The sequence below is a fragment of the Haliaeetus albicilla genome, chromosome 1 (assembly GCF_947461875.1).
Source record: "Haliaeetus albicilla chromosome 1, bHalAlb1.1, whole genome shotgun sequence".
Taxonomy (NCBI): Eukaryota; Metazoa; Chordata; class Aves; order Accipitriformes; family Accipitridae; genus Haliaeetus; species Haliaeetus albicilla.
Window position 1 is genome coordinate 77,555,766 of NC_091483.1, and position 26,012 is coordinate 77,581,777.

A 26,012-nucleotide genomic window follows, 5' to 3' on the forward strand; every position below is an offset into this window, starting at 1 on the left:
ACACTGGCCTCTTACAGAAGCCTCACAAGGTCAGAATAATTTGGGGCCTGAGTTACGGATATGTGCATGGACTCATTACCTGGGGTCAGCACTAACAGACTTGGTCAGAACCCATCCAACCTCATTTATACGATATGGACCGAGACCAGAGTTGTTTTTCTGCCCCTGTATTGGTGCAGCTACATGAAGCCTGTAACTATGGAACTGGATGTGATGAGGTACAATTGTTCTTGATTTAAATGGTGTAAGTAGTGGGCCTAGACAACTACTGCAACTTTTGGGAAAATACTGAAGTACAACAGTAAGATACTCTATATTGAACTGCTCAAAATCCTGTTCACTCCATAATTACACCTCACTTTCTAAATCCATCCATGCACTCCTCTAATGCAAAGATACTATAATATGACTCAGTTGCCTAAATGTGCAAATATTTGGAAATATTTGAAATCTTTGGGATTTTTTCCCCACTTTCTTCTTTTTTTAAACTTTTAGACGGGAGCTTAAAAACAATTATTTTCAGGTATACTGAAATATTGTTTGTTCTTAAAAGTCAAACATCTATATAGGTACCTACTTGGTACCTACTAATATGGACCTACTAACATTAAAACAGTGGGTAGCTCTCCAGGTTTATACCCTAAAAGGGCAACAGTTGTCATCTTCCAACCATTTATAAGGTGATTTTGTTGATTAAAAAAAAAAAACCCACACCAAAAACCTGCCAAAACCACAAACCACACACAGAGCTAACACTCCTCTCAAGTTGCCCTATATTACTGTGCCAAACCTGTAACACAGAACAGCAGATGTACTTTACTACTAGAAAGTACAAATGCCTCCTCAAATCTTTTCATTGTTTCTCACACTTCAAGTATTAAGCTGGCAAAAGGTCAGTTAGGTCAGTTGACTCATCTCAATTTTAAGTACAAGAGTTACCAAACTAAGGCAAGATTATTTCTATTGGTACTAAAGTTCCTAGAAGAAATATACAAAAAGTGATCACCCAGTCATAACTGGGGGCAGGAGCAGACAGACATGCCAAACTTAAACAGACTTCTTGTACACTTGTGTGTTCAATATGGTAAAACTGTATTATGTGCTAAAGCTCCCTCCTCTCAGTCTTGCATTTTTCCTTGTCACTTTTGTTTAGTTTTTTTTCCTTTATTAAACAAGACAATAAGGGAGGATTCAAAGACAATCACCTTTTGAGAGCAGATGCCAAAAACTGTATAGAAAAAGAACACACGATAATGAATAATACAAGTAAGATACACTATTAGCTTAGTATGGAACTAGAACAACAGAAATTCATCATGTATCACAAAGGTTTTTCATCTACTGTTAAGAACACTGAACATTTGTCTTTCTGAAGACAAAGAGAATCAATGTTTATTGAAAGCCTGATATTATCATTGTAGACAGCATAAATGCTGGAATATCATTCCCAATTTTATTGTTTGCACCTCGGAAGAGATACTAAAGCAGAAGAGTGCTCCAAACATAATAACTTGAAGCCTAGAAGGGAGATCTAAAAGCAAGTGTTTACATAAGAGAAATTTCTCTTTATTAAAACTTTTTGTATGACCCACTAATGCTGCAGCTGAGGGGAGCTAGCACCTACACTGACTGTCTCTGTTGTACAGCAGGAGGACACTAGAACTGGACAGCTCAGTACAGAAATCAGGCTAGTTTAAACTGGCATAGAAAGACTTAATGGTTGATTATCCTCAGTTTAAGGTATAACGTTATTTCCCTTCTATAAAGGGTTAGACTTTGGGGCTTGGGGTAGGAATCAGTGGGTGATAACCTACTGGTGAGCAATACTTTTTGCACCCTGAGAAAAGGCTAGTTGAGCCCAGCTCTGAGTACAAGCCTGGGGTTTTTAATGCTGCGAGTTGAACAAGAAGTTTGGGGGTTGTTTTTCAAAGACCATGCTCAACAGGATGTCTCCTAAAGACAGAGTCATTTCCAACAGCTTTTCTTTTATATTTATTGGTTTCCTCACTTTAAACATCTAGTGATCACCACCTAAAAACACACGTAGAAGTAAAAAATGCAGAGTACCTTCTTATTCTGCTTTAAGAAGTGGTATCCCAGAGAAAGCTTCTTGTAGGCCTCCCCGTATTTCTCATGCCAGTCTTGCACTGACTTAATGGCTGCTTTCCTCAGTTTCTGTGCCACCTCTTTGGGTGGGGGAAGGGGCTGCTCATGGTCTATCCCCACCGTGAGCTCCAAGAACTCTTGGAAGTTGGAAATAATTAGCGTCCGGAATTGATGTGATCTGGTGAACAACTCCTGCACGATCTGGAAAGCTGAGAAGCGCATCTCAGCGTGGTCCTCATTGAGCCGCGTCATCAGCAGGTGATAGGCATGGCTGATATGTTCATCTGAAGACCTGAGAAAGGAGAAAAAGGAAAAAAAAAAGGAGCGAGTGTTATTAAAAAAGAGATTCGGCACATAAAAACACAACTTTTTTTTAATGTATTTTAAATTTTAAACCAGCAGCTTCTCTGCTGGCAGCAAGCTGCACCCAGCTCAGGCTGCAGGCCCCAGGACGGCCCTCGGGTGCAGCCTCCCCGGCTCTCCGGCCCCGGGAGAAGCGTCGCTTTCGGGGGGAGGCAGCGAGGCCCGGCTCCCACCCCGCGCCGGACCGGGCCAGGCTGGGCCGGGCGGCCGTACTTGCAGATGTTCTTCAGCTCCTTCATCCTGCCGGGCTCCAGCCGCTGTTCCCCCGAGGTGGTGAGCTCCTCCACCAGCTCGGCGAGGCGCTGGTCCATCTCTGCCGGCAGCGAGACGCCGAGCTGACGGGACACCCGCCCCGCCGAGCCCCTCGGGCCCGCCGAGCCCTGTCAGGACGCCGGGCCCGGCCGCTGCCTCAGGGGAAGTCCCGCCCCTCAAGAGAAGCCCCGCCCCTCGACGGGCTGCTCCCCCCCCGCCCCGAGGCGGGTGGTACGTTCCTCTTCCTCACCCCCACCCCTCCCCCGGCGTCTACCACCTCCCCACCTCCCCACCTCCCTTTACGCTCCCCGCCCCCCCCGCGCTTCCGCGCTCTGACGCCCACGTGACGTCACACCAGCCGGAAGCACGAATAGGGGAAGGCGGGGAAAGCCTTAAAGGAACCGCGCCTCGTTTGCGGAGGGCGGGGGGGGAGGTTAACCCCTTGTTGTCCGCAGGGGGCGCAGAGGCCCAGCCCAGGGAGGGGAGCGGCCCCACGAGCCCGGCGGGAAACGCCAGCCCCCCCTCCCCCCACCCAGCAGCACCCCGTAATGACAAACCTACTTCAGATATTCCCAAAGAATCGCTCAAAAAGGTTATTTTGGCAGCAACTGAGGCCAGGGCCCGGCCTGGAGGGCTGGCAGAGGCCTGGGGAGGGGCTGGGGCCGGGCAGGCCGCAGAGGCTGTGGGGAGGTCGGCGTCGCAGAGGGCTGGGTGCTGAGGCGGGGTGCTGAGGCGATGGAGGGTGCTGAGGTGATGGCGGGTGCTGAGGCGATGGCGGGTGCGCGAGGCGATGGCGGGCGCTGAGGCGATGGCGGGCGCTGAGGCGATGGCGGGTGCGCGAGGCGATGGCGGGCGCTGAGGCGATGGCGGGCGCTGAGGCGATGGCGGGTGCGCGAGGCGCTGCTGCCCCTCAGAGACCCCCCCCCCCCAGCCTTCACGCCTTACAGCAGGGCTTCCTCGGAGCGGTGAGGGGAGCCAGACCTTCGGCCTCCCTCTTCTTCCCCCTGCCCGCCGCCCTCTCGCTCGCCAAGAAGGTAATCCAAGGCAGGAAAGGACGCGAGGAAGGCAGGGAACCAGGCCCTCATTCGTGGCACCCCGTAACCCGGCCCCCTTCCTCACTTCTGCATCGGAAAGTGAATTTTCTTGAGGAGCTGCTGCTACCCAAAGCCTGGAGGGTCTACAGGGTTTTTCACAATAGCTTGGGGTCTGTATACACCATGTGAAACACAGTATGAGGTTCTTATCGTGGGTTTGTAGGTTGCAGATGCAAGGATATGGTGGCGTGAGCAAATAAGCAAGCACAGTCCAGTGCTCACTAGCCAAAACTACAGTGTTTTTTTCCCAGCGCTTTGTGACATTTGGCTTCCAGTGGTGTAAACTATGGATTTTTCTCTTTGGGAAAGATCCTCCACTTTGCAGCACTTGGAAATTATGTTGGCTTTAGGAGATTACAGGGATGAGAGGATTGTTACTGTGTAGCCCTAGCTAAATGGTACTTCTAAAAAACTGGAAGGAAACACAATGGTGAATAGAGCCCAGTTGTCAGGACTTTCAAGGAGAGTATTAGAGCATAACTGTGTTTGTACAATACCTTCCACTTGAGAACATCGGACCGCTTGATGAATGTTACAGGTAACCCGTCAGCATATGGAGAGAGAAGCTGATGAAGGATCACAGCAATAAGAGAGAAGCCGAGGTACTGAGCATAGCAGGGGAGTGTTACCTACCTGGGTCCCATCCTTAAAGCACGGTATGCACTCTGCTGCGGTCGGGTAATGTGGTTAACCAAAGTGCTCCCTCGCCTTCTCCCACGTGCAGGAAAGCATCCAGCATTTTACTCTGCATGCAGCTGCACTCTGAGGGCATGTCCCTGACATGTGTCCTGCTGCCCTTAGGGTCATCTACGGTGAGAGAGAGGTTAAAAGATTTGTCCGCATTCTGGTCTCCCGTTGCACCAGCCACACAAGCATGGTTCAGTGACTGGAGATTGTGAGGCTGCCCTGGATTCGCTTGTGGTAGCACCTGACCTGCTTTCGGTTTTGGGTGCTCAATTAGAAATGTCTGCAGACCATCATCTCTGAAAGTGCTGATCAACCACTGGGAAAGATTGAGCACTTGCAGGTACCTGCTCTGAACATCCTAAAGAAGGGAGACATCTAAAATATGTATTCCTGTTTGAAAACATTACCAGATAATTGAAAGGTATTTCCATTAAGCCACAGTTAAGGCATGTGTTGGAAGTAATGTACGTGATTTGGTGTTGCAGCTGTCTCTGCTGGCTCCTGAGGTAGGGGAAGACGTCACTAAACACTTTTTACAAGAAATGAACTCGTATTTTCAACCAAATTTACTGCAGTAAATGAATACATACATTTTGCTGTGGTTCTGTTATTTCTGATTTGATACGTGAAACCAATGACATCTTACTTTTCAATAATGTTTCTCCTTTCCTCATTGCCTTCCATCAAGTAAAACGGATTTCCATGTGAAAGCCACAGAGAATGGCACAGCTCATCTTTAAAGTTTAGATCAGTTTACTCTTTCAATATTTCTTATTTTTCTATTTCTCTTCCTAATTTGATTGAAAGTGCCTGAACAACTGCTTTCTATTAGGTTATTGCTTGCAAAATTAGCATTGCTGTACTATCTAGAAACAGTATTTCAAAATAAGCCTCAAGCAACTCAAGACTTAACATCTACAAAGGCACCAATTTCATATCCATGCATAATGTTTAAAGAAATCCCTGCAAGGAGCCATATGGTTTTGCAAAGAATCAGTTGATGAATGCTGAGTTGTGTAACTCATTCATGGTAGTCCCTTAGGCAAATCCCAGCAAGAGCTAAACTTTTTTTTTTTTTTAATCAAAGACAATTACATAAAATCGTGTTTGCTCAAGTTTCTGAGTTTCTTTCCCCTTCTGCTTTTTAATGAACATGGTAAATATCCACCATTCAAATATTTCCATACTCTCTTCATCTGGACCAACCTGATAAAAGGCTGAAGGGAGCCAGAATGCCAAAGAATTAATTTAGCTTCCAAAGTCACAACCACTATGCACCTGTAATGATTTTCTGTTGGCGTGACTGTTCTGGGCCGTTCAGCACAGGGGACCGCAGGACTCTGTGGGGTGCAGAGGCAGGACCAGACACCACCTGCTATCCCTTCAGAGCCTTAAGGTTGAACGTTACTATCAGTTTACACCTGGTTTCAGCAAAGCCTGAGTCTGCAGCTTCATGTCATGCAGATTGTGACAGGTTGTTGGTTCAAGAAGTTGCATTTCTTACCTCTGTGCTGGCAGATAGGCAAGAGCAACACAGTTACACTTTGCGAGTTCTCCAAAGCGAGTGACACCTTGCAGGAGCAGAGACTCTTCCAGAAACACTGTCCTGTCCACCATCTCTTGAGGATACCTAACGTTATCATCATTGGCAAGAGGCATTTGCAATGCGAATGTTCTACAAGATATCTCCAGGCATCACCAGTTGGTCCATCCAGAGATCACCTCCAGTTGGTCCAGTACCTTTGGCCCAATACATAGGCAAAGAAAACCCTAGAATTTTGTCCACGGACACCAATTATTTGGGTCTGGGTGTTCCATCACAAATTTAAAAGTCAAACTGATGGCTCTAGGAAGGATTGTTTCAGACTTTTGTGTAATACTAAATTTTATGGTGTAGTCTTTTTATAAAAGAAGGTTAGGTAGGAGAGAGTTCCACCATTTTACTTGGTGATCCTTTGCCTGGGATTGTTTTCCAACTTTGCAATAAAAGTGCATGTCAGGCAGAAAGAAACCCTACTGAACGTTTGAGATAGCTGTATTCAGCTTAATGATATGAAATTAAAAAGGAGGGTTTCTTTTCCTGCCAAAATGGAACTTGGGCAAAAAAGCTTCCCTACAAATAATTTGGAGTTAAAATAACTTGGTTTCAGGCCTGAACATGCAGAAACACGAGAAACACTGATATTAAATTGTCACAGAGTTTGTGCCAGTTGGGTTGCAAAGAAAATACTGACCTTCTATGTGAGATGAATAGATGCTTAACCACTGTTTTGATTTGAGCAAAAGGATGACAGTTATTTGAAAGCTCTGAACTACCTCATAAGGGGTACAGGCTATATTTAAATGGATGTTCTCAAAGGAGCAATAGTCTATTCATTAAAGCATCAATAATGCAAGGCCAAAGATACTTGGCGACCTCCTCTAATTATGTGAAATATTGACTGTGACAACACTTCAGCCTACTGTAACATTTTATAATTCTGTCATAGGAGGAGATGAATGAACCTGCTCTGTATGGTCTAGATCACTAATTAAATAACCATTTGTAAGTTGGATGGGGCAGGAATAGCTGTAGGAGAACCATCACAAATCAAGGAGCACCTTCCTACACATAGCTTATATTAATGTCTAGATAATTTTAAAAATGATCCTACAGCATTTCCTGAAACTGCATGCCAATATTGACAAACTTGAATAGTATCAGTGAGGGTAAATTGCTTTTTCTTCTGTGGAAAGATCTATGCAGACTCTAACTGGAACCCAATGAGCATTTTTCTGTGTTAGACAATATGTGTCCCACATCAGAAGTTAGTATTTCTACATGGACGCACCCAAAGAAGATCAAGGCACTCCCCATTGCACTGCATGCAGGTATCTTTGGGGGTCTGGGGCATACCAGCCTGTAAGGCAGGACTCAGATCAGGTGGTTCAGAAAAGGAAGAGCTTAAAACTTATTAACCTATAGAAGAGGAGAGTGCAGAGGAAGAGAAGAACCCCAAGCTTCCACTAAGAGGAAATCCAGCCCAAATTCTGCTTGAAGACCCTCTGATGCTAAATCACACAGTGACAGAAATGCCACTTTCACACATATGCAAATAGGACTGCTTTCAAACATATGATGTTAGCAGAATTTTCTTAAACAACTTAAAGAGACTGGTTTGGGTGTCACTTTGACTCACTGGTGGTATGTTTTTGAAGCTCTTTCTGCCTGATGTCTGAGCTGTCCCATCCTTGGAAAGCCACAGCCTGTAATAGAACTGCGGTCACTCGAGCTGGTTTCTCTGAATGAGAGACTGCACAGAGCTGTGGCTTCAGATACCCAAAGGAATTGGTTTTTAGTTCTTTTCCCAAGGATGTGGAAAAGGATAGAACTGCTCTGAAGCTGCTAAAAGCTGTAGCGCTGCCTCCAGTCATAATGGGAGTGATGAAGTCCATTCCTGATGTGAAACTGTTGTCATTGCTATCGGACCCAGACAGGCGATGGGTCTGCATGTGTCACACAGCCATTGCACACCATTGCACAAAACCCGCCCCATCAGTGGTTTTCCATTTCAGATGTCTCTGTCCTATTCATGCACCAGGTAGCTTGAACCCATGGTGATATTGCAATCAATAAAAAAGGAGCGAGCCCTCAGTCATCCATCAAAATCCACTGTATTCCATCAGCACCAGGAGAGTGCCCAAACGAGCATGCTCTCAGCCTTCAGGCCTTTTTGGTATATCCATCATCTTTTATGAGCAGTGACCAAGAAAGCCACACAGATCAAAACAAGCTTTTGTAGAGAGTATCTTTTACTATTATGATAAAAGAATGCTTTGTTTTTATGAAGAGATTATTTATACAGGTCAGCTTTTGCAGGCTCCTCCCTGGCTTGAGGAGATTACAAGGTAGTTGGGAGAAAAAACAGAGTGCAAAGACCACAGTTTGAGAGAAAAGGAAATACTGAAGTATAACTAAAAGGAAGAAGGAAGTGTCTTGAAAAGAAGGTAGCAAGTCTTGTGAACTGTCTGGAGCCATTAATTTATTTATGCTTTTAAGGAGGTATTTTGCACTTCTGTGGCTCGATATGTAGGTGGGAGCAGAATAGGAAAATATTTATTCATGTTTCATGTACTAGGTGCCCTTTGTGTGCCCTCAGTTTCAGCAGCAAGCGCATCATGACAGTCCCACTGACCAACATACAGCTAGTTATTTATATTGTGCACTACGAAGACTCCCAAAATATTTCACAAACTTTCAGGCAATTGAACCTCAATACAGTGTGGAACAAGACTTGCAGATACAGTCAATGCATACGAAGAATAAGTTGATTTTAAGAAGACCATGTGATAGCCTCCCAGAAAAGCTGAGTGCAGGATTTGGGCTGCTGACTCCGTCCCCTGAGCTGCAGCACCTCCAACAACACGTCCCTGCCCCAGCGCGAGCTCAGCAGCGTTACTCATGCAGCCACCCGTATTCTGTGTTTCTGCTTGTTTCATGCAAGCATTAAAAGGCCTCTTAAATGAATCACTGCTACTTTTCCTCTTTGCACAAGTCGTAACAGTAAAACTGATACAAAATGTAGAAAAAGCAGTGGTGAATATGCCTCTGTAAACTATACACAAAGTTTTCTTGACTTGCTATTAAGCACGCCATAAATGTCAACCCCTCCAAGAGGGACGGTAGATGAAGGACCAACCTTTTTGATCCCCTGATAACTTCCTCCATGAAAAAACGGGTCAGTTATTCATACATCAGTAAAATATAGCCAGGGTGAGACTTTTTTTCTGGCAGAATCTGTGTGAATCTGTGAGCTGCGGATATGCATGAGTCTGCTCTGGAGCGATCCCTTCGACAGCCTCTGGCACGGGCTTGCAGAGCACCGAACATCCAGTTCTGCTCCAGATCATGTAACTTGAATTCTAGGAAACTGTTTGGGTTTTTTAAATCTAAACACAAAACTTGCACTCAGTAATTTCAAATGGATAAGATAGATCTATAGGGATAGTAAAGGAAACTGCGCTGCCAGCAGTGGTCTGAGCTGGGTAACTGTGACAGCCTTCTTGCATCTTAAATCACAGAAAATATTGTTGCTTTTGTCACCGCATTCTTACATGGCTGTGGAAGAGGCACAGCCACTGAGAGCCACAGCTTCCTGATTGTTTAGGAAAAAAAATTTCTAAATTTATTTTGAAAATACTTTATTTGATCTAAAAATAAATTCTAAAGTTCTATCTTTTGGGGGGGGGGAATTATATAACTGATTACTCATGCTCGCAGAGCTCTGAGAAGTACCAAGCACCTTAGATTTTCAGAGAAGAGCAAAAATGACCTTTACAAAGCTCTCAACTTCCTCCCCCTTCCCCAAAGCCTGCCTACTTAACTACACGCACAAATTCTACCCCGTTTCCCCTACCTAAGCAGCCGGCGCGGCATTTCGACCGGTTTGTAAAGCCCCCGCAGGAGGAACCCTGCAGACAGGGCTCACTGGAGGAGGGAGCATCCCCCGGGAGTCCCCCCCGGGAGGGACCGGGGGGCGTCGGGGCTGCGCTTGGGCGCAGCTCCCAGCAGATGGCAATGCAGGAAAACCTCTGGTCCGTCCGGCAAGGCAAGAGCTGGGGCCGAGCTGGATGTTCTTGGGGAAAAAACAGCACCGCCTTAGAAGGCCTGCTCGGTATTTGTAAGGTGTCCCTGCAAGGGAGCACCTCGTTTTCGCTATCAGCAAGTTATTTGGTTTTGGTTTCTTTTTGAAGTGGGGGATTTGAATGTAGAGGCTTGGAGCGTTGAGCTGGGGCAATGGGTTTGATGGCTCAGATCCAAAAACTTAGGGGTGACCTGTGAGGATCGTAGAGTCATTTAGGTTGGAAAAGACGCTTAAGATCATCGAGTCCAACCATTAACCTAGCACTGCCAAGCCCACCACTAAACCCTGTCCCCAAGCACCACATCTACACGTCTTTTAAATACCTCCAGGGATGGTGACTCCACCACTTCCATGGGCAGCCTGTTCCAATGCTTGACAACCCTTTCAGTGAAGAAATTTTTCCTAATATCCAGTCTAAACCTCCCCTGGTGCAACCTGAGGCCGTTTCCTCTCATCCCATCACTAGTTACTTGATAGAAGAGACTGACCCCCACCTCACTACACCCTCCTTTCAGGTAGTTGTAGAGAGCGATCAGGTCTCCCCTCAGCCTCCTTTTCTCCAGACTAAACAGACCCAGTTCCCTCAGCCGCTCCTCATGAGACTTGTGCTCTAGATCCGTCACGAGTTTTGCTGCCCTTCTCTGGACACACTCCAGCACCTCCATGTCTTTCCTGTAGTGAGGGGCCCAAAACTGAACACAGGACTTGAGGTGCGGCCTCACCAGTGCCCAGTACAGGGGGACGATCACCTCCCTGCTCCTGCTGGCCACACTGTTTCTGATACAGGCCAGTGCCCAGGGGTTTCAGCAATCAAAGGTGGAAATTACAATTTTTGTATGCACACACACATATATAAAAAAATATATATGTATATGCCGCATACATATAAATATGGCATGCTATATTTGTATACACACACGCACATTTACATATATATATATATATATATATAAAATGTCACTTAAGAACTCCTCTCACAACACATTCTCACATATTCTCTTGTTGCATCTTCTATGTGCAAGGCCATACTGTCTCCAGGCCAGGAATAAGTCTTTAAACAGATCAGAGTCTTTAGCGTGATCAGAGTCTTGCAATAAAATGGGCAAGGAAGAGATTTAATTTGAAGAAGGCATTCCTGAGCATCACATGAAGCAAACTACTTTTAATGACAATTAAAAAGAGAATACTTCTCTCTGAGAAAGCACTGAAGATGGAGGTATTTTCCAAGCAGAATGACTCACGGCTTTCCCTGTGCTTGTAGAGGAAAATGGATGTAGTAAAACTTTCAGAAAAACATAGAAGCATAAAAGTTTCTAGTGGCACACTTTGCCTTTTATCTACCCCTCCCCCCCAAAAAACCCCCAAACCCTAAACCAAACAAAACCACCCCCCCCAAACCAAAACCAAAACCAACAAAAAAACCCCCGAAACTCTTAAGCCAATACAAAAATGCATGGAAAATATTTGGGCTTATTAAGAAATTAATGAAAAAACTTGATAGCACCAAAAAGCTGGTGAAAAAACCTCTTTTTCCCTTTGTATTAGAACTAAAATAACTGCACCTGGGCAGAGAAAGGCCAACGATGGTGAACTGAAATCACAACTGAGTTGCCAAAGTGCTGCCATGGGCACCACAACCACAGGTTGGTTAAAGTGGCTCCAGAGGAAATGATGGAAACGCTGAGAAGTCCACTCACATGTGTGTAAAAGCAGTGTAAGTTTACTTACTACAGACAAGGAATCCAAATTATCTACAATCAATATGATTTCTCTCATCTCCATATGCTTATATCACTGCCTGGACTCTGTTTTAAACGGTGCAATAAAAACCTGTTTGTAGTGCTTAGCAAAACAAATGCATATGTTGCAAAAATACACTATATTGTCTCTTCAAAAGTGTCCTAGGTAACTGGCCTCAAACTGCACAGGAATACTTTAACATTGATCCATGTTCTGGATTTACTGCTTAGAAAAGTGGCAGTTCTTACTATTTCAGAACCGCCAGCTTATTTCAAATATGTCTATATTATATTGAATCATACTGTGGCAACAGCAGGGTTAAACAGTTTCAGAGCGATAACAAAAAGCTGTAAGTAGTGGACATTTACCTCTGTAAAAAGTGTAAACAGCACAGCCAATACTAAAATAATATAAATTTTCCAAAGTTCTTTAAAAAAAAATCAGTGATGTACGGGAAGGGTACAAGAGCAAACTGCAGAAAAGGAATGGTTGCAGTAGTGCCTGTAAGTAAAGATTTAAATAGTTTTGAGAGGTAACTGATTCATAAAATAAAAGGATCTTCAGGGAAAAATACCACATATTAAATGATCTTGAGTATAGCAGCGAAAAACACAAGAAACAAAAGATGAATTCAAACTGGAAACCAGGCACATATTTTACCAGTGAGGAAACAGATTCTCTGTCTCATGATGATGTTTTTCTGACAGATGTGCTCTAGCCAAACAACTCTGGATTGTAAATAGTTTTGAGACTCAACATCTAAAATCAGGACACTGGAGATCTATTGCTCCTGGCTCTTTTGGAAGGCATTAAGTTACGGAGAAGACTTTTTACACAAAACAGAGGTGGCAGGATATGAAAAACCTAGTGACTCAGTTAGACAGTAAATGTTAAAGCAGGAGCCCTGACTACCCCTGCTATGAAGTTGTCAGTGGATCCTGGAGAGAGGACAGGCTGGAGGGAGAGTATTTTGCAAATAGAGTTTAAGAAAAAGGATATTATGGCACTTTGAAGAGTCCTTGAGTTAAAAGCAACTACTGTAAGTTTCCAGGAATGTTCCCAATTTCAAGACTCAATTACCTAAGGACCGATACGGGTGATAGGAAGGTTCCTCTGAGGGTAGAAGCCGTAAGAGCAGCCCCTCGAACTGCCCACAGCAGGGAGGACTGCTTGGAGCAGATGGAGCTGTGAGGTTGCATTTTTAATCTTTGGGATTTTAAAAGACTTGATCCATACCGGTATATTTAAGGGGATTTGCACAAAGTTTTAGAACATTCAAGAAACTGTTGCTCTATGAGACTTTACGTTTTAGCCTAACAATTTAGTATCACTTCAATTCAGTGTGAGACTTTCTGGAGGAGCCCAAAGCTCTGTTTTGCTGCTTTCAATGTGCAACCAGGCCATAATCTTTATCCTAGCTGCTAGAACAATTTTGATGTTTTGATTTTTTCTTATGGGGTGAAATAATGAAAATAATGATTCATTTTAAACTTGTCAGATTCTAGATGGAGGTATTATTTTGCATAATAATTTTTAAATAGACACCTGAACGTTCAGTGCTAGGTTTGTTGGCCCAAAGGTTCTTCTTGGCTTCCTCAGCCTGGATGACAAAAATGGTACCAGCACTCTGATTTCTTTTCATGCTGTGCCTGGAAATACAAGGTGTGGAGGGAAAGAATTCAAATACCTTATTCAGATCAAAATTTAATCCTGCATCTCACATCCTCAAACACAGAGATCACAGGCTATGTTATTTATGGTTTCCTGACGCAAAAGAAACAAGTCATTATCCTTTGCTAATTGGTTTAGAATAAGAGAGGTATTGCTGGATGCGGCAACTGCTAATCTTACTTCAGTGAGGAATTCTTAATTTTACCTCCTCAGAAGAGCGCTCCAAACATAGAGATAGGGAATATGTTTTGGCCAAGGGTAGGATAATATCTCTCTTAACAGGGCAGGTGACATTCTTCCCAGTGATTATAAAAATTAAGACACAATAGCTGTTACGTCAAAGAAGGTCTGTTATTCACTGAAGGAGCAGAACACAGCAATTCAGCAGTAGCTACTGTGCTTTTTTGTATCCCTAGCAGTTAAACTGAATAATTAGCTCTTCTGTAAAAACAGCACCCTTTTTATTCACTGCTTTTGGAATTGGGATAATGCATCACTGAAGATAGATGGCTGGCAATGGATATGGCAGTGAAATTCAAAGTAAACAGATACCACAAAGTCTGGATCATCAGAGCATATGTATATCTGAGATCAACATTTACAAAGTGCTCCTGAAAAAAAAAAACCCCAACAGATTTTCATCAGCAACATCCGTTCCCCTCTATTCTTCACTGTCTGACTGTCTAACAAGATGAGATCACACACTTGATGGTATTCATCCTGCTCCAGGGCGGTTGCTCCTGGAGCTGGCTCTGTCTCGGTTTCCACACACGCAGGTTAGCAGCGTAGCTGCTCTAGGCACCCTCTGTACCCAGATGATGGTCAAGTTGCAAACGCTTTGAGGACAAGATCCATTTACAGACTCCAGGCACGTCAAGGCTGTTCTGCTCAAGCCTCATGCCGACTCCAGAAAAGAGTCGGAACCAGGTTGTAATACTCCTGAAATAGGAAAATTACGCCAGACTAAGTTGATCAGAGCTGTGGATTACCCTTCTCTACATAACGTATACCGCTCAGGTGTCTTTCTGACCTGGCAGAGAGACAGCACAAGCCAGTGCTGCTGCTTCGTTCGCTCCAGCAGCCGCCCACAGGGACACTCTCCTGGTGCATCACCTCACCGCTGAATTCTACTCCGCTTCCTATGGTGGAAGTCAGCCCTATAAACTCATGTTCTTTATGGCCATGAATAGGATCAAATAATTTCTGGTGGCCACAAGATCTTGTGCACAGACGAGCAGGAAAATCATGTCACAGTCCTCATGGAGAAACAGACTCTTCTCCCACACCACGCAGCAAAGCAGCTTATACTGAGGAACCACCCAGTCTTCCAAAACGAGGAGGGGCAGCCACAGGCAGGCGGTGGTTCAAAACCTGCCTGCTGGGTTTTCACCCTCCTGCACAGCAATTTTGTCAGCAGGGGATAGAGCTGGGGGAGCAGGCCTAGTTCCAGCTGAGAGGTTAGCTTAGCTGGGTATTACAGCACAACACCAGGGTGATGGTCTACCAGGAAAAAATTAATGTAGAGCCCTATATAATGTTTTCCTTAATGACTGCATCCAGGCCAGCGTGAGCTTTCCTAAGACCAATTCCACCCTGGCCCCCCTTCAATATTTAATAAAATATTTCTACGGTTCGAGTCCCTAAAGCTGCTACTTTAAACAGAGGAGACATCTCCATGTGGGGTATGCATGTCCACCCTGGAGAACTTCCCACAGCTCTGGTCTTGGCTCTTCTGAGCCATTTGTCTTGCTGTGGTTTGCAAAGAAGGAAAAGGAAATTGTCTACTGATTTTATTATCTGTTTATTTCCTTTTGGGGAGTTTGTCTATATGATTTTGCTTAATCTCCATGGGTGGGGAACAAAATATTTAAGTTAGTTAATGATCTTTTTGTCCTTAAGTGAATAGACTTTATCATCTTTCCTCATTCTTCCTTCTGGCTCTGTCAGGAAAAAGTCCTGGCTGGGAACTCGGATGAGCTCCCTGGGAAAATCTGCTCCTCTGCTCTATGGGGTAGATAAAACTGTTTCCTTGAGAAACGCACAATATAAAAGTTAGTCTTCTGGGATAGGAAATAGGGTCAAAGGAGTAGGTACAGATGTAGGTTCCAGCCCCTCGTGTGTTATCCCCCACTTAACCAGCCTTGGTTTTCCATATTAATTTGGGAATGAAGGAAATGTCTTATCCTGAGCCAGCTGGGCTGGGAAGGGATTTCTAGTCCACTCCACTGCCCAGCTCAGTGCTCCCTCTGCTCCAGCTTCAGCGTAAGAGATCCGGACATGAGCAAGCAGGACTGCACTCTAGCTCCAGCAAAGCAGCACCAGGTCCCTTTGCAGCCCTCGCTCCTTCATGCCGACGGTAGCCCCATTTTAGGGTTGCATTTCTCTGTTTCAAAGGTGCAACACACGGGAGGCCCAAAGCCCTCCATGACCGTGGTGTATAATGAGGACTCTTTCAAGTCAGGTCCTAATCAACAGCTGCATGACCTGTAATGCTAAAACAATCTCGTTTTTTTGTTAGTCTAGTCCTCAAGGTTACCTGTTTTTCTTCCTGATAATGTTCCAGCATCCTCTGGGCTGAGGCTATCTACTATTTTTATCCCATCAGCACATTCCTGCTTATTGTGGAACAACTAGCATCAGCTCCACGATAGATCCCTGAGGAACCCCATCAGCTACCCTGCCCTTCACGCTGCCTCTTATCCCATCTCCCTTAGCCAGATCCTCATGCGATTTCTAACTCTCATCTTCTCCAGTTGTTAGCTAATGTCCTCACATGTAATACTGCACTGCAGCTGGATTTTGTTTGAGAAGCCTCAACAACAGCAGTCATCAGGGTGGTATGGCATAATTATCTTCAGTAAACATCTCCCCTTCACGCTTATCCTTCAGGATGATTTTTTATTCTCCCCTCCCCTTAAACACCAGCGACTACACTAGAGGGTCTCCATTCATGCGATACCATCCCCAGGCTCGATACTAGAACAGCTTCTTTCCATTAGGTCTGAACAATTAACAATTCTGGGAGAGCGATCACTTGGTTTCTGTGACTTTCACACATTTTTTTTTCAGTTCCATGTTGCTAAGTTATTTCAGTTTTTCTCAGTGTTATCTCCCTTTCCACCCCACCCACCCACGCTGAACATTGCCATTTCTATTAGGAGCAAGCAGCAAGGTGCTGGGTGTAGTTTTGTAATCAAGGCTGGATGTCTACCACACAGTAGTTTCATGTTAATTTTTTCCTCTTACTTGCACTTTTAAAAACTCCTGTAGTTATTTTAATCTCTTTGAAAGATAGCTGGCTGATAGCATTTCTTAACTCTACCCTGACACTTGTTCTCATGTTTAATAAGTCAAAACAAACAGCTTTTTTTGTTCAGCAGCTTTTTTTATTTCTTCTTGTTCTGCTATTTCCTATTGTTCTTCTTGTGGTGCTAATTATTCTACAGCTGATTTCCTCTGGCTTAGGATACAGATCTCTGATAATTTTAACGTGGTCAAATAGCAGGATTTTATGGTGGTCTGAAATATCTTATTCAAAACTGTGAGCTCCTCAGTCAAATTAACTTGTTGCTAGATAGCAATGGTAAGGATTAATTGCATTTTTGAAATTAAGAACTTCTGTTTAGAGTCTTAGAATTCAGTTCAAACTGAAGTCAGGGCTAGATCTCTTAAGATGAGTTTTTTTCAATGACCAGCTCAGACACGTGTTGAACTTCTCACAAAAGCCAACTGCAACATAGAACTACTTTGCATTGGCTCTATAGCTATTGTGTCAAAAACCTTTTCAGCCCTCGCATCCAGCAATAACTGGGCTATAGCTTCTTGCTCCCTCTTGCTGGCCATGACTGCAGATTCTCTTCCCCTGACTGTGTGCCAGAGATACTTTATTCTACTTACAGAACCTACCTGGCTAGAAGAAGATACATTAGTAAAGAGATAAGAAGAGATTCTGCTGTCCACCTCTGCCCATCCTATATCTCTTCTTAAAACAAGGAGAAAGTTAAGCTGCTGAAAAATTCTCAAAGCTTAGCTAACAGAGCCAATTCTTTAAAATAAATGAATAAATTTTAAAAATTGCTCCTTTTCAGCATGCCTGATGCATAATTGCAGAACCAGCCAGACACTGAATCTTTGGCAAAGCATAATGGCAGGGAGATCCTGGTGAGTATCTAACCAGATGCCGCTCATCATCAAACAGAAACAAATAGTTACTATAGAATTCAATGACCAGAAGACACTACTTGCAGTTTACCTGTTCAAGGATCAGATAAAGATCAGATTTGATCAACTATCCTGTTGATCTGGGCTGGGGTTTATTTGGTGCACTAATTCAGAAACCATGGAGCTAGACAGCTGGAACAGCATGTTGTCACTAAAGCCTTGTTTTGCCTTTAAAGAGGCAGATTATTTGTACCAAATGCCAGAAAGTCACACCACAGAAAAATCACTCTTCACAGCCAGGTAAACAAAACAAAAAATAGCCTCGGGGTGGAGTACGCTGGAGAATACAACCCAAAACCCTGGCCTAAGGAGTACAAGACTGAAACAGGGAAGCCCAAAAGGCCCATTAGCCTGCCTCTGGGACAGAGTGTTAATTGTGCTGCAGACTTCGGGACATAGCAGGAAGAAACTACATGCTGAGCTGAATCTGATACCTCATTATAGAACATGGAAAAACAGGACAGAAGAGATTTAAATACTCATTTTGTTACACCAAGTGACCTCTGTATCGTGCTACAGGAGACACGAGTGCACAAGATCACGGTGTAGTCATGAGTCTCAAAGCACGCCCTGATAAAAGCGTTTGGTGCATCTCCCAACATACTCTACTCAGGCTACCCGAAGCAGGAAAAAAGAAAGCCACAGTATTACTTTTTTTCTGAACGGTTGTCTACTAAGAATGTTCAAAGGCTTCCTTTTGGCTTATTACCAGCTGTACAAAGTTTTGTCATTCTTCCTCTCCCAAATAATCTTTTTTTCCAAGAAGTAATCTTATTAATGAGTAGGAAAGGACATTCTTATATTAAAAAAGCCCAGAACCATAGCAGCCCATCAGACTTTAAAGCTTCCTGCAAAATGCTTTGCCTGAGCATGGTATCAGCTTCACTACTAACTGCCTACAGAGTGTTGCCATCTCAGCATCTTGAAGCCTCCTCAGCCTGGTACATAATGGAATACTTCAAGCTGAAACAGGTATCGAAGAAACCCACGGCATCGTGAACAGTCAATATGAACAGCTACCAATACAAACAGTTACCAATACCTCTCTCTCCTTTCTCAATATTGCAGAATCTTCAGCATTTAGGCTAGGGGTTTGGACCACAACAAATAGAAGGAGAGGTTAAAGGAAATTCTCAACCTCGGTGTTAACTGTGAAAATCAGGCGAACATGTCCTGGCCACAGCTGGGACAAACTGTCGCCTTCACACAGCAACACCGTAACCAAAATCCAGATCCTCAAGTCTCATTTTGTTAAATTGCTTGGCAATACTGAAAACACATCACAGTAAAGGATATTGTTCATTTACAGCTCACCCAGATGTTGAGAGGAGATAGTCTTCACTTTACTAATCAACCTCTTCCATTTCGAAAGGATGTCCTTCATTGTACAAGCAGTAACTCGTACCCTTAAGGACATAAAAGGATTGTCTTTTGTCTTCCACCTCAGCACACTGCAGGCATTTAGATGATGCAGGTTATCCATAAAAAAGATGAGGAATCTCATCTAAAGTAGCTGATGGCCACTTTCTGATTGACATGAAACACAGGCATCGCTGGTAACACAAGATGTACAACTGGCAGAAAAGGCCTGGTTTCTGTATAGCAGGTTACGGCCATATTTGCTGAAGTTTTGACATCAGGTTACAGTCAGGCTGTGTAACTGATTCCCCGTCCTGTGTTTACAATCTTACTGCTATGCGAGACATTGCTAGAATGAGACAGGTTTAACAAGATCTTTACCCAAACTTTCAGCTGTTGAGGAAAGCCTCTGTAAGCCTGCACATACTGCTCTTGGTTTGATGTCTGAAGCCACCTGTGATAGGAGCTATGAACTGACACCTCTGGATTCTGAGCTCAAGGCTGCATGGAATACAAACCAGAACTCCAAGCTGCACCAAAGCAATCCATCCCTGCCACCGATTCTGACCTTTATAAAGCTGGAAGGCTTCTTAAGTCATGCCAGAGCAAGTTTGAGAATGAAAGCCAGGCTATAGGCGCATGTCCTGGACACAGTCCACAGGGGTCAGCCAGGAGCCTACAACCGCCTGTATCAAATGGGTCTTGCTGTAGTCAAAATAGGTTGTTTGATTAGAGATTTCTAAAGCGAGCAATCATGGCCAACAAAACAGCTGAAGCTCCCCTAGGCTCCTTCCAGAGCACCTTCTTTAAAACATACCACATCAGGGACTCAGACCTCATGCTGGCACCTGGCCCTCTGAAATGTCACTTCCCATAAAGAGAGGCCCCCTCCTGTTGTAGGAGAGCTGCTCTCCTCCCCTCCCTTCCCAAACTAGTTTTTTTGGGAGCATGGATTTCTCCACCACTCTGCTGAGGCCACAGAAGGCAAAAAGGGCTGAAATCTCAGGAAGCCACAGCTCTAAATAGTACTTAGAGAAGCAAAAGCAACAATTTCCATGCCCTATAATTGTTGTGCAGTCACCATGCATTTCCTCAGGGCTGATAAGAAATCTACCCCTTCCCCCCTGCTTTGGCCTTTTATGCATTTCTATAAGGTAGGGAAAAGCAAGGTTGCCATTTTCAAAGTTAACCGAGCCCTTCTGCTACGATGCTGTGAATAGTCTGCCAAAGAAAAACAGATGCTGTTCCACTTGGGTTTCAGCAACGCTGCTCCCCAGGGTGATGTCCTCCCCCTTCTGAGTTGATGATGCTTCAACTTTTACCCCAGGAGGAAGGAAGAAATCAGTTCCTGCTTAAACTGAGAGCCAATTACTCCAGTTACTGATGCAAGTTCGCTCATTATCTGCCTCGACCTACTCCTGGCACATTGCTTTTGTTCTAAGGAATGGCTAAATCTGCCACTTCAGAAAAAGCTGAGGGAAACAGGCCCTTCCAGCAGTAAGTACAGGAACACTGGTCTCTGCCAAGCTGGCAGCTCTGCAGTGTTCCAGATAGAGCCGTTCCAAAGCATCTGAACCTTTTCAGATGTACCTCACTAGAAATCCCACTGCATTTACAGTTTCAGAGTGGCTGATACAATACTTGGAGATCTGTGATCTCCGAGTATTGAACATGAATAGAAGGTGTAGTCCCTCCACTATTATTTGTTAGCATTCTTGAAAGCACTCGGTCACGCATCAAAAGCTCACACCTAGCATCTCCCACAAAATTTTATTAACAGAAAGTCTCTAGGACATTAGGTAGTCTTCTAAGAAGTGACAGAAAAAAATTGACAGGAATGTAGATTAGAGTGTACTTTCATATATGAAAAGTTTAAACAAAAAAAAAAAAGGTATTTGACTGAGATGCTCTGCTGTTGGAGCCTGAAGAACGACATTTATAGTTGTGGGGGGGTGGTGGGTTTTTTTGTTTTGTTGGTTTGTTTGTTTGTTTTTAATCTTACAGAACACTAGAAAACAACATTCTGAAGTGGCACTCCTTTCAAGAGAGACCCTTATAAAAGAGTTAATTATTTTACATTTAAATACAAAGCAGCTTTCTAATTTTATATAATCAAGAAATGGAAAACAATTTTTATTAACATGTTTTACATTTACAATCTTTTATTAGCTAATCAACATCAACATGCAAAAATAAGCGCTAAATACAAACCTCTACAATATGGTTTTGTTTAAACTACAATGGTTTAATTCTTCTGAAAAGTCATAAGGATGTGTTCTGTAGTTGTTAAAATTGAACTATTAGTTTCAGTAATGAATACTATTTAGACCCTAAAATTATGTAATCATCCTGCAAGGCATCTTCAGAAACTTCGCCCAACACTTAAGAATACCAGCTCATTTTCATGTGAGTACATTCTCAAAGCAAGAAATAAGGCAGTAGCACTAATGATTTCATATTGAACCCTATGCACATAACTAATAACTTTAGAAGGACTTTAACACTATGGTAGACTGGAAAAAGAACATTTAAACAAGCATTGGATTTTGCCTGAAATGTTCTCAGTTCCTCTTGATACTTATGCAACCTCCTTAAAATATTTGGGTTTGGAAAAAGACTTCATACTCCTTCAAACCAGTCCCTAGTTGATCCTCCAGAGAAGCCAGTCTTGTGTCAAAGACACCAATATCTTCCCATGGAAATAAGTTACATAGTTCACGTTCAGGATTACTTCACGAGAGGATCATAAAGAAGGCAAAGAGGAGATTAAAGGAGAACATATTGGTAGTACTGAAATCTTTGATAACGAAAGGGTCTTGGACAATTGTGAAAAAGAGGGAAGAAAAATGGATTTAATTTCAAATCTGTTGTAACTTTTCCCCCAGTGCAAGTGTCCATCTTTAAAGAAAGTTATCCTTTAGAAGATGAAAGTACTTTTGAGAAGAGTCCAATTTTTGACCTTATGTTACAAAACCTTAACAATCAAAATTTGTTTTTGTTTTTATTCAAGTACAAACTTAAGTCATAATTCCCCTCTTCTTCTTTTTTTTTTTTTTTTTTTTTAAAGAGTGTTTATTGTTGCTCATTGATCTTTGGTCGCAAGAAACAATAATGCCACCGACAGGTCTGATCCCCAAGGTGGCAGGTTTTGCTTCTTTGCCACACATTAAGGCCCCCCCCTTTACAGGGTATGCCAATATACACTGCGTCAAAATTCCAGCGGCACTTCATCATGTGTTTTATGGACCTACATGATGTAGACTTTCTCAGCTTGTGAGAAGTTGAAGACTTCTTTGGTTCTTGGGCAAATTACTTTGTCATCTTGACGAATAGAAAGCAGAGACTGAAAAAGAATGAAATCAAAAGATAATATTCACAATAGTAACCCAAAGCATTATTTAACTGTTCATCAAATAACCTTTTTTTTATTAAAAAAAAATATTATAGTCTGAGGTCAAAATTTCTTCGCCCACAGAAGTTACTTATTTTACATTTTCGCTCTCCAGAGGGAAAGATTTCTAATGCCATTTGATTTCTTGTTATAAATTCATATATTCGATCAGACATTAGCTTCGTTGAAGACCAATTTAATCACATAAATATACAGTCCTTTAGAAATTACTGCAAGAAGTTACTTTTCTTCTGTTAATATAGAAGATACTTCTAGCTTTCCAACTGAGTTTATAAGCTGTTATTTTGATATAGAAAGTTATTATAACTACTGCTATTTTAGACTTCAGTAAGTCACCAATTTCAACACTTACATTGTATCCATAGACATATCCATTTGGTAACATCATAGGAGGATTATTTTCGTTCATTACATCCCCCGAAATCTTGCAGACTAGTCGGGAGTTGGCACAATGTGCCATAGGCAGAGGCTGAGCCAGCTTGTTCAGGGATTTGCTACACACAGGGCAGTCTGGGTTTTTTGAGCTCCCATCCTCTTTATAACACTGTCTGTTTAACAGCAAGTTAAGGAACAACCACCACAGAATGCAAAACCAATTAGTTAATGACATACACTGGAAAAAAGATAGTAAACTATGCAAATATAGCCTAGCTTATTAGAATGTACAGGACCATTTAATTCAAGTTTAAATGTGTACATACAAGAATCAAGCACTTCCTTTGTTTCAAGGAACAAGAGTGAGCAACAACTGTCTGGCACCCTCTACAGGTAAAGTTTCTGATGTAGAACACTTTAGTAGTGCCAGTCATTCTCTAAGACACCATAGTGTGCAGCAAATCCAACTAAGTTTCAAAAGATGCAGGATATATTTGAATATTCACATAAAATCAGACAGGGTAAATTTGTGTGTAAGTGCTTAAAAAAATAATAATTCTGACCCAGCTCACTAACTTTTGCAGATATATTCACTAACTTAAGACACATGGAAAGACAGCCCAGTATGCAAAGACAATGCATATTTCACCTTAAAATTTTTTTTTTTTTTTTTTAACCATAATGCCATTTATTATAATTGCCCCTTAATTTAACAGGGAGACCCATTCATACTCCATTTAAACAATGCAGGAGCAAAAATATTCAAGTGTCACATTTCCTCTTTGAGCTCTGAAAAGCAGCCATAGAACAAAAAAAACCCCACAATGTTTTTTTGCACTCGACAGTAGTATCTGCGTTAAAGGATACGGTGTTTTTATAGCTGAAAGGCCTGCCTGGAGTGTTATAGTAAAAACAGAATTGTTTCCCAGCTGATGTAGTCTGTAGTTATCATATCTAAACTGTTGGATCAGCATTCTCCATCGAGCAGGGTCCAAGAGATCCTGTTAAAAACCAACACAACTATAAGTTGTTTTCAATCTAATTGTCCCCAGGGGGGGAAAAGCCTGGGAGTGGTAAATTCTGCAAAACTCACTAGACTGAATCCATCACAACATAAAAGTATACATGCTAATGCATAGTATGAATGTACTTGTTTAGAGAGTACCTTTTAACACTACTTTACTAGAAATATGATTTAAATCAAGTATTACTTAAAATTGCTGGCATAACAATATTCAGTCTCCCTCTGCCATCTACCAAATGTTCTAATTAAGGTATGTAAATCCTGGTAAGGCTATTTCTTGCATTTAGTTTTCTAGAACACCAGCCTACTTATGAAGCAACATTAGTATTGTGGAATGTTTACTCTATAGCCTCTGAACCATTTAACATCGAAAAGTCAGAAGCGTTTTTTACCTCAAGTCAGGCTAATTCTGCTGATAACTCTTTGTTTACAGAATTTTGTAAAAAGGTTTTAATTTGAAGAATTGGCACAACCCCAGATTAGAGAAAGCTTAGGTAAGCTATGCATTTAAGGACAAAGTTCTTTAATATATATTTTAATGCTGTGTGTTACCTAAAAAACAGGGAACAGTAGTTAAAGTAAGGATGTTTTTTTCGTGGAGGCAAGAACTAAACCCACAGGTCAAGGATATAGTGAACCCTAAAAATAATGCTGTGGAAGAGTCACATAAGAAGCGAAGACCCTTTGAAAATATACTTGTTACCTATACAGCCAAAGACCTAATCCTGTCTTCTGCTAGTACCCCTTTTCATTTGTCTCCATAACCTGCATTTGGGTCATGAGAAGTGACAATGTTTAGTTACCTTAGAAATAAGTTCATATTATGAACTGTGCATGCTACACTTTGAGGCAACTAGGAGAAACAATAACATATTTTAGTATATTGTTGAGTTTATAGAACAGGCATTTAAAGAAAATCGAAGACTTAGTGACAGACAATACACTGAGTAGCAGCATCCAATTCAAAACGTTATACCAAAATTACTAGGCAGTGATTTTACGATGATGTAGACACTAGTCTTTATGCTTTGCTCTGTATTACCGTAGCCCACTCTGCCTCTCCTCAGTTCCCTGTTCATTCAAGTCAAGACACTGGAGATGGAGGGACTGCAGCATTACTTTTTGTTGTAGCCTGTATCCTGGAATTCCCCCACCCCAAGAAGATCAGACTGGCCGGAGAACTTTTATCCAAATGATTTAATGGTACCATAGCACATTTTTCTTTTTAGTGTTCTATGAATAAATTTTTCATCATTACCCTAAAATTACATGTTAACAGAACTATGTTTCAGATATACTTGGGTAATACCTTGTAGAACTATAAGAGGCCAACATTTAAGGATGTGCTAAACTGGATTTGGCAGCAGTTGTTTGAGTAAGTGCAGAATTATTTCTCCATCTCTTCTCTCTAACTAAAGACTGACTACTTGTACATAACGCACTTCTCCCCACTGTTCAACTAGTTAATCTTAGCTGAGATTACGAAGTTGCATGTCTCCATGAACACAGACAAAATCAGTGTTGGATTGGAGACAGGATCAACAGAGTTTTAATAGCTCCCATTAAACTGGGAACATCTTTGGATGAGGGAGGGAAGAGATGCAGCTCACGAACCAGTCCTGGTGTGTTTTTCTGACAAGCCTTTAGAAAGTGGAATTACACAGAAGCTGAAAAAGGGCACAAGCGTAAGTGATGGATTTCAAGAGATCCAAAAAAGCCACCAGGAATACTAAGACGAGAGAGAAAAGGAAAAAGTCTTGCAGCAGAAACAACTGGATCAACTGTGGGCCTATAGTTGAAGAGAAACAGCATGAAAGAAAGAATTCGTATGAGGAAGAGGCAGAAAGATTCAGAGGAAAATACACAGGTAAGGAAAGAATCCTGGACATCAGCAATATTTGTCTGACTTCTAAATGCTCCAAACCAGCAAGCAGAACTGAGGCAGAGAACCCATACAGATGGGGGTAAAAGCAAATACATACATGTATCTTGCCTTAACTAAAGCAAAACGCACCGTTTCTGCCACCAGACTGCATGTCTGTTTTCTCTATCACCTGCCCCATCTAAGGCCAGAATGTTCCCAG

At 42.6% G+C, this 26,012-nt stretch overlaps 2 protein-coding genes and 1 long non-coding RNA gene across 8 annotated transcripts in view; 1 reads left to right on the forward strand and 2 right to left on the reverse strand.

Annotated features, from left to right (window-relative positions):
- Positions 1 to 2,893, reverse strand: part of UVSSA (UV stimulated scaffold protein A) — a 58,797-nt gene extending 55,904 nt beyond the window's left edge. The window contains exons 1-2 of the mRNA XM_069795672.1: positions 2,683 to 2,893; positions 2,068 to 2,398 (exon numbers count right to left, since the gene is read on the reverse strand). Of these exons, the coding sequence (XP_069651773.1) occupies positions 2,068 to 2,398; positions 2,683 to 2,780 (429 nt within the window). The 5' untranslated portion in view covers positions 2,781 to 2,893. The remainder of the gene's footprint in view (positions 1 to 2,067; positions 2,399 to 2,682) is intronic.
- Positions 2,894 to 3,121: 228 nt separating this feature from the next.
- LOC138687577 (uncharacterized) lies at positions 3,122 to 8,992 on the forward strand. The gene is made up of 3 exons (XR_011326731.1): positions 3,122 to 3,313; positions 4,354 to 4,471; positions 8,744 to 8,992. It is a non-coding gene; the product is annotated as an uncharacterized lncRNA (long non-coding RNA).
- Positions 8,993 to 20,861: 11,869 nt separating this feature from the next.
- MAEA (macrophage erythroblast attacher, E3 ubiquitin ligase) overlaps positions 20,862 to 26,012 on the reverse strand; it is a 54,334-nt gene continuing 49,183 nt past the window's right edge. For all 6 annotated transcript variants that reach the window (XM_069795734.1, XM_069795739.1, XM_069795726.1 and 3 more), the window contains 3 exons: positions 23,772 to 23,905; positions 22,882 to 23,077; positions 20,862 to 22,460 (listed from right to left, as the gene is read on the reverse strand). In XM_069795734.1, coding sequence (XP_069651835.1) covers positions 22,365 to 22,460; positions 22,882 to 23,077; positions 23,772 to 23,905 — 426 coding nt within the window. In that variant the 3' untranslated portion in view covers positions 20,862 to 22,364. The remainder of the gene's footprint in view (positions 22,461 to 22,881; positions 23,078 to 23,771; positions 23,906 to 26,012) is intronic.